We start from the raw sequence: 11,067 nt of genomic DNA on the forward strand, positions 1-11,067 counted from the left end.
TTCCGCATTTCTGGGGCTTGGGAGGTATTTGCCATCTGCCCAGTAAGGAGATTAGTAGGGGATGCAAAGCTCCGCTCTCCCATTGCGTTTCCCCAGCAGAAGCTGGAGAGCCTTAACACCCCACTTGGCCCCATCTCTTGAGCAGGGGCTTGCAGCCGAGTCTCTCTCATTCCCCTGGCAGGCCTGCGCGGCAAGAGGGCCGCTTTGCCCCCAACATCTCTGCCTGGCCCACCGGTCCTCACGCCTGGGGGAAACTGGGGCAGGGCATCCTCTTAGCCTGGCACTGCTGCCGTTTCCCTCTCGCTAATCCCAGCGTGGCACGCTGCCGCCACCGCTGAACAGATGCCAGCAAAGCACTTTCGGAACAGATGGGGGCCGAGGGCTGGAAGTCAGCCAGGAGCTGCTCTGCCGGGACCCCTCTGGCCTGCACAACAGGGACGTGGGGGGGTTGTGTGTGTGTGTGTGTGTGTGTGCACATGCACAGCTGAGAGGGCACAAGCCGAGCCCTTGGTGCCAGGGCCAAGACCTGCTTCTGCAGTTCCAGCTGTGGCTCTTTTTCTGGTGCTGCTGTGCTAATAATAATAATTTATTTATACCCCACCCATCTGGCTGAGTTTCCCCAGCCACTCTGGGGCGGCTCCGAATCGAGTGTTAAAAACAATACAGCACTAAATCTTAAAAACTTCCCTAAACAGGGCTGCCTTCAGATGTCTTTTAAAGAGAAGAGAGCTGCTTATTTCCTTCACATCTGGTGGGAGGGCGTTCCACAGGGCAGGCGCCACCACCGAGAAGGCCCTCTGCCTGGTTCCCTATAGCTTCGCTTCTCGCAATGAGGGAACTGCCAGAAGGCCCTCAGAGCTGGACCTCAGTGTCCGGGCTGGACGATGGGGGTGGAGACGCTCCTTCAGGTCTACTGGGCTGAGGCTGTTTAGGGCTTTCAAGGTCAGCACCAACACTTTGAATTGTGCTCGGAAACGTCCTGGGAGCCAATGCAGATCTCTCAGGACCGGTGTTATGTGGTCCCGGCGGCTGCTCCCAGTCACCAGTCTGGATGCCGCATTCTGGATTAATTGCAGTAGCCTTGACGGAGGGACTCCTCCTCCAGCTCCTGCTCCCAGGGGATGCAGCGTGGAACTAAGTGCAGGAGCAGAGCGGCTGCTTGGCCTGCAGAAGCCCTTTCCCGTCAGCCTCTCCCAGCCAAGCTCTGGCTCCTTGGACAACTCCTGCCTGGCAGCGTAGGCAGCAGCAGGCCGTAGGGACCAACGCCCTGACTTGGCAGAAAGCAAACCGATTCCTCACTGAAAACCTGCACAGGGGAAACTCTGCTGAAGCCCAGAGGTCCTCTTGCTTGCCTGAGCCCAGGAGGAGGCAAGGGCACGGCCGACCCAGGACTTGGCAAGAATGCAAATGCTCCCCTCTTGTGTCAAGAGTCGCTTCCGGGTACCTAAGGGCTTCTTGGAGCAAAGGAGGGGGCTGCCCTGCCACACAGAGCTCTCTCTTTGAAACCCCCCAAACAGGATTTATTTGGCATAGAAGCAGGTCACTGGATTCTCCTTGCCAGTCCGGAGGATTTGAATTTGGGGTGCAAGCGAGCCACGGCCTCTTCATCCCCAAGAGTGCATGTGCAGGGGGAGAGCGTGTCTAGAGGAGGGGCCTCTGCCCACTGCGCCTCCTTCCTTCCCCCCCCCCAAGTGAATGCCACAGGTTTGGGGGCCCAGCTCATTCTGGCGACCAAATGCAGGAGCCCCGAGACAGACGGGAAACGGAGGTTGTGGACAAGGAACCAGGATTTATTGAAACCACAGTAGTAGCAGCAGCAGCAGCAGCGAGCTGGCCAAGTCCCCGCCTCCTCAGGCGCAAGAGGTGGCCCTGTGTGCGAAACCTCCACCACCAAAGCCCAAAGGAAAAACCTTCCGAGAAATCCCCAAAGGCGGAAAAGCAGCTCCGTCGGCTCCAGTCCTGGCGGTTGGGGGGTGGGCCGCCTGGGCAAAGGATGCTGTGCGGGGGGGGGGGGTTTCGGGCCCTTCCCCGTGCCAAGCAGCCAACCCCCTTCCTCCTCCCTGCGCCAAGTGGGGCCTGAAGCCAAGGCCAGCAGGGTGGCAAGGCAGGCGCCTGGGGAAGGGGCAGTGAGGGAGAGCCCCACCGCCTCCCCCCAGGCTGCTGCCCCTGAGTGCTGCAGACCCCACCCCCAAACGACTCCCTGGTTCCCTGCTGGCTCCCAGCCGGTGGAGGCAGCAGCGAGAGGGAGGAAGGAGGAGCTGGGCAGCCAAGGGAGTGGGGGCTGCAGACATCAACCCCAGTGAAGTGCGGGGTGCTGAGCCCTCCCCCCCCCCAGGAGAGTCCACTGGTGGGGGAGCCTTCCAGTGCAAGTCAAGGGGCCACATGCTTGCTTGCCCCCCAATCCAGGCCTCCACAAAGACAGAGAGAGGTAGCCTTTGCAGCAGGATCCCCAAGGGAAAGGGCCCTGGATGCGGGCGAGGAGCAGCGCTGGGAAGGCTGCCTCTGCCCCCTCCTGCCATGCCAGCCCTGCCCATCGGCAGCCTCGCAGTGCTCTTCTCTGCCTTCTGGAGCTGCGGGAAGCCTCTGCCGGCCTCGGGTCCTCCGGGGTCGTCCTCTCCCTGCACCCCAGCCTTGCCGGCAGCGCTCACTGGGGGCTGCGGTACCTCATCCTGAGGAAGCGCTCCCGGACGCTCTGCTCGCTGTTCTGCGCCACCTGGTTGAGCCAGATCACGCGGCTGCCGGCGATGGCCTCCTTCAGCTTCCACTTCGAGAGCATCACTTGCCCGGGGGGCTGCCCTACCTGGGGCCCCGTCAGGAGCACGTAGCAGGCGTGGCGGCTCCGCTCAAAGAGCACCCCTGGAAGGGAAAGAGGGTGAAGGATTGAGGGGTAGGCAGCAGCAGCAGCAGCGGCAGCCTCCTCCTCCTCGAAGCCGCCCCTGACTGTCAGGAGTGCGTGCAGGAGCCAGGCCCTGTGACCAATAGGACTCTGCAGGACTGGGGCCTTCCTACGTTTGTTCGGAAGAGGCAAGGTGCGGCCGCACAGGTGAGGCCGACTGGTAACTCACAGCACCTGGTGGCAAGAGCCGGGAAGGGGTATAAGGTCAGCATTTCCCTTCGGCTCTTTGCCACAGCAACACGTTCCCTGCCTTGCTGCATTTGGCTTCTTGACTCCTTGCTTCCGGATCCTCGGACCATTGGCTTCCTGAATCCTGGCTTCTGGACACCCATTCCTGCTCCCATCCCGCCATCTTGCCCCCGGTCCTGACATCCCCTGCCGGGACTTCGATCGCCCGTGAACCGGACTGTGACACCGACTTACCCTCAAAGGCCACGATGTGGTCCGTGATGTTGCTCGTCTCCAGGAGGACATTGGGCAAGGCGGGGTGGAACAGGTACAGTTGCTGCTGGGCGCCGTCCCAGGACCCCTGGTGCCAAGAGAGAAGAGAGCTGCAGCCCAGGCACCAGGCAAGGGCAAACTGCGCAGAGCAAGCCCCGACAGAAAGACCCCCCATAACACACGGAGGCAGCGCATTCCCTGCATGAAATGTGTGCTAGCGAGGTTGTGGCAATTAGGGAAGGCGATTCTGTTATGCGGTGGCAGAGGAGAGGGGCAGGGGCACGGGGCAACCCTGTGCCAGTGTGACCATCGCCCCGGGCACACAAAGCCAGATCTGTGGGAAGGCTGGCGTTCTCCAACTGCATGCAAAGTCCACTCTTTTGCCCAACGTGGGGCTCAAACCGACGACCGTGTGATTAGGAGTCTCAGGCCCTACCAATTGAGCTAGAGATTCCTAAAGGCAAATTCCATTCAGCTCCCCCCCCCCCCCGTCCAAAGCCAGCTGGCAGAAGGAACAGTTTCTTTGCGTTCCCTTCCTGCTACAGCATGCCCCCCTCCGCTCACCGTTCCGTTTGCGTCCCTCTGGTACTGGCCCCAGAAGAGGAAGACCGATCTGCGGTCGAAGGTGGCCAGGGTGGCCGGCCGGGGGCTGTCGGCGCCCGAGAGCAGCTGCAGGCCGGCCTCCCACTCGATGTCGCCGGAGGTGCCTTCCATGACCATGACCTGCGGAGAAGAGGCCCGCCTTAGAGGGTGCTGCCTTCTCAGGTCCTCAGCGCTCTTCTCCGCAGCCCCTGCCCCCAAGCAGGCTGCCCTCTGCAGCCCCTGCTCCGGGGGCTTCTGCCACGGGGCGCTGGGCGAGGCAAAGGCTCTCAGCACCCAGAAGCTGCTCCATGGCAGGCCAGGACCAAGCCTCACCATCACACCTATAAAATGCACACCTGTCTGTAACTTCGGATCTGATGAAGGGGACCCTCCTTCCCCAGATTGGCTCATCTTCAAGGAGCCACCAAAGTCCTGAGGGTGGGAGGTGGCACTTTTGAGGGGGTGACTCTCTCTCTGAGGGAGCAGGTACGCGACTTGGGGTCCTCCTGGGTGCACTGCTGTCGCTTGGGGCTTCCTTCAGCTTTGGCTGGTGGCCCAGCCGCGCCCCCACCTGCGCTGGGACAGCCTAACCTCTGTCATCTGTCCTCCTGTAACCTCCAGGTGAGGTTACTGCAATGCGGCAGACCTGCGACTGCCTCTGAAGCAGCTTTGGAAACTTCAGCTGGTGCAGAATTCAGTGGCCACAATGCTCAGCAGGGCAAGGCGGTCTGAGCATGTATGGCCAACTCTGGCCCAACTGCCCTGGCTGCCAATCAGTTTTGGGGCCCAATTCAAAGGCCTGGTTTAAAAGCCTTCAATGCCCCAAGGTCTGCCTCTCCCCATATGAACTGACAGAGACCCTGCGACTGTCACCCCAGGCCCTTCTTTCTGGGCCCCACACCCCTACTTCACAAGAGGTCTGGAGGGTGGCAACACAAGGACAGTCCTTCCGTTTGTGGGATGTTCTCCCCAGAAAGGCTTGCCTGGCGCCTGCTTCACGTGTCTTTCGGCACCAGGCAAAAACATTCCTCTATGGCCTTTTTAATTGGGGGGGGGCAGGGCCCCAGGGGGCCGAAGGCATTATTCTTGCTTGCTACTGTGCTGTGCATTTTTACGAAGATGATTTTCTTGTTTATGCCCTGCCCACCTGGCTGGTTTCCCCAGCCACTTTGGGCAGCTTCCAGCAAAATAAAAATAATAATAAAATGCCAGACATTAAAAACTTTCCTGATCAGGGCTGCTCTCCCCCCCCCCCCCGGTAAACCACCCTGTAACCCTCAGGTGAAGGCGGCACTTGAATTTAATTGAGAAAAGAAACGGATCATAAAACTCTGCCTTTGCTGCAAGGGACTCCATGTGGCTGTGGGCCTTTAAACAAACCTTCTTCCTGGAAGAGTCTCTGCTCATAACGAGAACGTCAACCTCGTCCGGCCTGTAGGCTCCCAGCACAGGTTCGCTGCAAGAGGGAGATGAGGAGCTGAATGAGCCGTTCCCAGCAGCCCTGACCGGCACACTGGACCTCTCCCTCCTCCACCCCACCCTTCCAGAAAAGGGGGAAGAAATCGTCGGTTAAAGAGGGAAGCGGAGAAAGGGATTTATCTCCAGAAAGCTGTGGGGAAGCCCCCGCTCCCTTCCCAGTTGCATAAGCCCTTCTCTTCCCTTGGGCATTCTGCCTGCGCTCAGGAGCACTCTTGGCAAATTCCTCTGGGCTGCGAAGCTCACCTGTGATTACCGTATTTTTCGCTCTATAAGACGCAACAGACCACAAGACACACCTAGTTTTTGGAGGAGGAAAACAAGAAAAAAAATATTCTGAATCTCAGAAGCCAGAACAGCAAGAGGGATTGCTGTGCAGTGAAAGCAGCAATCCCTCTTGCTGTTCTGGCTTCTGGGATAGCTGCGCAGCCTGCATTCGCTCCATAAGACGCACACACACTTCCCCTTACTTTTTAAGAGGGAAAAAGTGAGTCTTATAGAGCAAAAAATACGGTAATTGCTCAGAGCCTCACGCATGGCAAAACTACCAGCTGGTCTGCCCTCCTTTTCCCTCTCCCTCCCGTGCGAAGTCACAGCTCAGGCCACTCTCCCTGCGCCACTGAGGACGAGGCACAAGCCAGAGTCGGACCTCGCAGGTCATGGTTGTTGGCAGAAGCTGGCACCCCTTACCTTAGGATGTGGGGTGTCTCTGTGACCCACATCGAGCCCAAGCGCTGCCCGTCCACCAGCTCAATCATGTTCGATCTTGAAACCAGAAAATCGGCGCTCGAAGACACAGGCATCTTTGTCAGGTAGTGGATTTCTCCCGTGCTAAACAGGGAGGGACCAAGAGCGCTGGTCATTGCTCAGCTGGGCCTGCAGGGGGCGCTTGTGCCAGCTGACACCAATGAGGGCAAGAGGAGGCTGGCGGGGGGAGACCCCCATTGCCCTCCTGACCCCCCAGAAGACGGGCTCTTCTGACAAAGGGAAAGAAGCACCTTTCTCTCTGTAGAACAACAACAACCATGCGAGGGGGACCAGTATTTCCGTATTACAGGTGGGGGCTTCCCAGTGCTTTTTTTTCTGGGGGTACGCATACCCCTAAACATTTTGTGAATCTAACATAAGAAGATACTAAAAAATTAGTTTCTCCTCTAGCACTGTGCATCATCAGTTCCATTGCTCCCTCCGATGGCGACCTTGTTTCCTGTCATGGCATTTCCTGAGTCTCAGACGGAAGCGAGTGACGTCACAAGCATGTGCAGAAGTGGCAAATTGCAATCCGCGCATGCACAGACACGGGTTGCGTTCTGCTCATGTTGTGAACCGGCCTCCGGAACGGATCCCGTTTGCAACCAGAGGTACCACCTTACTTTTGTCCCTTCACTGTATTTATTTTTCCCAGTTTGAACTATAAAATTGTGGTTTTCTTGAGTCAAAATGAGAGTACCCATAAACATTTTTTAAGAAAAAAAGCACTGGGGCTTCCTAATACAAGGTCACCAACTGAACTGGTGACTTTTTGGCTCACAGCAACACCCCACCTCTCTCTCTCAACCCCACTTGCTGCTCTCAGACATGCCCCTTCCTATGAACTGAGTTCTTCCCAAGTTCCCACCCGGCTTGCTGTGAACGTTACGTATTCTCCCCAAGCCCCCCAATGGTCAACTCTGCCTCCCGCCCCTGCTGGAAGCCCTACAAGCGGTACCTGAGCAAGGTGATTTGGCGCGTGGCGCTGTCGATCGCCATCTCCCAGAGTGGATCTTCCGTCAGGCCAGAGCTGCTGTGGGCAGGAGAGATGAACGCCATCTGGCACAGCGCTTTCAGAGAGTAGGCGTAAAGGGCCTTTGCTGAGGGAGGGAGGGAGTTGGGTGAGCCAAGCAGCAGCGTCTTCGCCAGACTCCAAAGATTGCCTCAGGACAGCCCTTCTCCATAGAGGACCCCGCCCTCGGCAGGGACCCCTGGGCCCAGACTCCGGAGGGGGAAGGACTCACCTGTGTACAGCAGCACGTAGTGGGAGCCCTTCGGAGTGACCTGCATGAGGTGGCCGACTCTTCCCGGAAGATGCAAGGTCCCAACGGATCCAATCTGGGTGCCATGTTTCCCTGAATAGAAGTGGGCTTGAATCTGCAGAGCAAACGAAGGCCATGGGATTCTCACGCCTGGGGAGGAAGCTGAGCTATCCTGCCGCTGCCGCCACTGCCAGCCCAGTCTTAAAGAGGCTTGCATGGCAATGCTGAAGAAATGCCAAGTTTCCTCGCTATAGATATCTATAGTTATTTAAGCTCACCTCCTCTCCCGTCTCAGCGAAGACCAAAATGTCAGAAGTGCTGTCTCCGTCGACATCTGGGATCTTCAGCAATGGACTCAGCACTGTCGAATTAGGCCTGAGGTCAGCAGCCTCATTCCAGAGAGTCTGGCCTGAGGAATAAGAAGGAAGCAAGGGCCTCGTGGGGTGAGGGGAGGGAGGGGCCAAGGACTGCAATTCCCAGCATTTTGGGGGCCTGGGCCATGGCAGCCAATCCACACTCCCGGCCACAACTCTGCCTTTCCTTCCCTCTTGCCCACTTTCTGTTTGGAACACAGAATATGGGCTAGAATAGAAATGATAATAATATTTTTTTATTTATGCCCCGCCCTTCCTGGTTCAGAAAACCGGGCTCAGGGTGGCCAACAACAAATTTAAAACAATTGATGCAACAAAAAACAGCATAAAAGACAGTATAAAACCTGGATAGCAATAAATTCAGAAATCCAAAAATCAATTTAAGGGGGAAATCCATCCAATAAACATTAGATGATCACCAGGGCTAGCTGGCTAAATGAGTCCTATTTGGGCCAGGGAGGAGAAGACAGGAGCTCCAGTGCTCTCCTGGCTTTGGCATAAAGGTGGACAGCAGCGGAGCAGCCTCTGGCACCCAATCGCAGAGCGGGAATTAGACTCAAGTGGCCACCCAGTCGCTGATCCCTCCTGGGGCTGATCCAGCAGGCAGCTCTCTTGTCTGTCTGAGCAGAACGGAATCTCACTGTTGCTGCCCAGAGCAAAGCCGTGTCCAGTTAACTTAGCGCCAGCCCACATGCAGGATGCAAAGTCCCCCTCCCTCGCTCTTGTTCAGTTTTTTGATGGTGTGAGAACAGTCTTTAATGTCCTGGGAAGATTGGGAGAAGCCCCACATGCAGCCCCCTTAATCAGCTGTGGAGGACGGGTTACGATATTCCATGCCACCTTAAGAGGAACTGGCAGGACTGTTGTGTGTCACATGCCTGTTTACATTCCAGCACAGCCTGCTGGGAACTTCCGTTGTGTGTTTAGCTTTTGCTTATGCTGTTTGCTTGGACACAAAGGGGAGCAGACATGTTTTTCCTCTCTCCTGATGCTGAATGAAATGCCTGTAAATACGCTTTACACAGCCTCTCTCTGCCCTTCCGTTGCGAAGAGTTCTTATCTCTGCTGGCTTGCGTGGCCAGCTTCTGAAGCTCGGGTCGCAGTTACATGCTGATCCAAGGACCAGAGTTTGCTCGGCTGCCGGCCGGTGGGCTGGGGCCAAAAGGGGCCTGCCAATTGCCCCTGTTCCCTTGGACGCATCCCAAAATAATGCTGGGTACCTTCTTTGATGTTGGACATTGTTTTGAGAAAGTGAGGAATTGGGAGGGGGTGGCTATCTATAAAATGGGACAGTTTGGGCAGAGTTTCTCTGAAGCTTGTGCACAGACTGATCGGCTGCAGGGCCCTGCAAACTGAGGCTACCTACCTGAGGGAGTCACTTTGTCGCTTCTTGAGGGTTTCCAAGTGGTAGACTGAAGTGCATGCTTGCTATGTATATACATTGCTTGCTGTTTTAGAATAAAAATTTTAATCTCCTCACTCGCTTGCGTATTTTGGAGCTCAAGAATCTCATTTGAAAGGAACCACCTTGCCTTTGGCAAGACCACCCCCAACCCCTCATCGCACCAGGAAGGTTGCCTGCATGCCTCTTGCCGTGACGCTCTGGGCCAGGGGCTGCTGGACACCTGCCTACCTGTCTCCAGGTCGATGGCTGCCAGGATGTCCGGCTCCCCTACAATGAGGCAGGCTGGGGTGTGATCCTGCTCCCCGGAGCAGTCCATCAGCAGGAGCTCTTGGGCGACAGGCCTCTGCCAGAGTGTGGTGCCGTTGGTGCCCGAATGAGCGGCCAGGAAGGCACAGGGGGAGGCCAAGCCTGGAGGAAGAGGAGCAGCCCATTCAGCCCCTGTGGCCTCCTCCCCTCTCTCCCCCAAGGAGCAGCCTCTGCAGAGCCGCCCGAGCCCAGGAACCCTCACCTTGGCTGGCGCAAGAGCTGTTGGTGCTGTTGCTGCCGGCATTGGCAGCCTTGAAGGCAAAGAGGACATCCTGGACCCGGTCCTTGTTGACGTCCTGCATGGCCAGGAAGGCGTAGGTTGCTGCAAAGAGGCCAGAATGGGGGGCTTCAGCGATGGGCCGCAAGCACCCATGGGCCCCCAGGAGCGGCTGCGGCCCCTGCGCCCACGCACTCACCTGCGCCCTCGTAAGTTCTGCTCCACATCCTTTGGGAAATGGGCCTCACTGGGCAGGGGATGATAAAGGAGAAGGCAAACACCACCGTGAGGCACAGGAAGAGGGAGAGGAAGAAGGCTGCCGTGCGCCATCGCGAGAGCCGCTTGAGCTTCTTGGGGGCTGCTTCCTTCTGGGTGCAGTTGGCCAGGCCCTCGGGACCTTTGCCCTCCTCGTTCTTCAGCGGGTGGATCTCGGCTTCCAGGTCTTTGTTCTCCATCCTAGCTGGCTCTTTGGGGAAGGAGCTCGGATCCTGCTGCACACAAGGGGGCCTGGATCAGGCCAAACAAATGCCGCCCTGGCCCAGACCCAACGCCTGTGGGGAACCTGCAAGCAGGACACCAGCCCTCTTGCCTTTCCCAGAAAACAGTGTTCAGAGCGGGGCTTTCAGTGCTACAGGTTGTGGGGTTTGCACAGAATACATTTGTATTAATCAATTAATAATTATAATTAATATAATTAATAATTATAATACATAATTAATATAGTTATATTAGATAATTTATTACTGTCAAAGACCAGGTTGCACCACACAAATAAAAACAGTGTTCATAAAGATAAAATATACAATCAGAGCAGATTGCAGCAAAAGCTCATGAGTTGAAATGGAGATACATACATACACCCCCGTACAACCAGACGGGCTACCCTAGAAATTGACCCTGAGGCCCCCCAAAGGGCAACTTCGGCATTTCCCTAGTAAGCTATTTTATTCTAGAGGATGAGCTGTGCCTCCAAATAATACATTTATATTTAATATAATTAATAAAATAATTAATAATTATAGTCGACATATGGGCTGAAATAGTTAACAACAGTCATCCCGGCAACAGGGGTGAAAAGGAGAATATGGTCTCTGCTGCTCGAGGCGGCTCAGTCATGCCTGGCCGCCCCCCCCCCCCCAGCAGCCTCCTCCTCCTCCAGGAACGGGCCCGATCCTTTGCCGCCGACGGAGCCCCCGGATCGGGACCGCGGAGGCCCCGGGGGGCGTCCCGGGCTGGGAGTGTCGCGCCCGGAGGAGGCGGGGAATTCTTCCGCCTCCGCCCCCCCCGGGCCCTGCAGGCCTTCGGACTACGACTCCCATGATCCCCCCGCGGGGCCGGCCTGCCGGGGCTGCTGGGAG

The 11,067-nt window shown here is 56.9% G+C and overlaps 1 protein-coding gene across 2 annotated transcripts; it reads right to left on the reverse strand.

Moving 5' to 3' along the window:
• Positions 1–1,769: 1,769 nt before the first annotated feature.
• FAM234A (family with sequence similarity 234 member A) lies at positions 1,770–10,250 on the reverse strand. Of its 2 annotated transcripts, XM_082199535.1 has the most exons (11): positions 9,909–10,250; positions 9,695–9,814; positions 9,415–9,594; positions 7,686–7,816; positions 7,390–7,522; positions 7,104–7,245; positions 6,086–6,226; positions 5,300–5,375; positions 3,902–4,060; positions 3,320–3,425; positions 1,770–2,856 (listed from the first exon to the last, which is right to left on the reverse strand). In XM_082199535.1, the coding sequence occupies exons 1-11, from the start codon at positions 10,162–10,164 to the stop codon at positions 2,645–2,647; spliced, it is 1,656 nt and encodes a 551-aa protein (XP_082055661.1). In that variant the 5' UTR covers positions 10,165–10,250; the 3' UTR covers positions 1,770–2,644. The 2 variants fall into 2 exon arrangements, with proteins under 2 accessions (XP_082055661.1, XP_082055662.1); XM_082199536.1 differs by lacking the exons at positions 1,770–2,856; positions 3,320–3,425; positions 3,902–4,060 and adding an exon at positions 4,719–4,902 and having other exon boundaries at positions 5,238–5,375.
• Between the last annotated feature and the right edge of the window lie 817 nt (positions 10,251–11,067).

This window comes from Podarcis vaucheri, assembly GCF_965113315.1.
Source record: "Podarcis vaucheri genome assembly, chromosome: 14".
Classification (NCBI taxonomy): Eukaryota; Metazoa; Chordata; class Lepidosauria; order Squamata; family Lacertidae; genus Podarcis; species Podarcis vaucheri.

Bases quoted from the DNA above. Each gene is read 5' to 3' on its own strand.
- FAM234A (XM_082199535.1), bottom strand. From the start codon at position 10,164: ATGGAGAACAAAGACCTGGAAGCCGAGATCCACCCGCTGAAGAACGAG. The intron at 9,595-9,694 runs GTGAGGGTTCCT...CTCTTCCTCCAG, and splicing joins CAGCTCTTGCGCCAGCCAAG to GCTTGGCCTCCCCCTGTGCC. The intron at 7,817-9,414 runs GTAGGCAGGTGT...CTTATTCCTCAG, and splicing joins AGCCATCGACCTGGAGACAG to GCCAGACTCTCTGGAATGAG.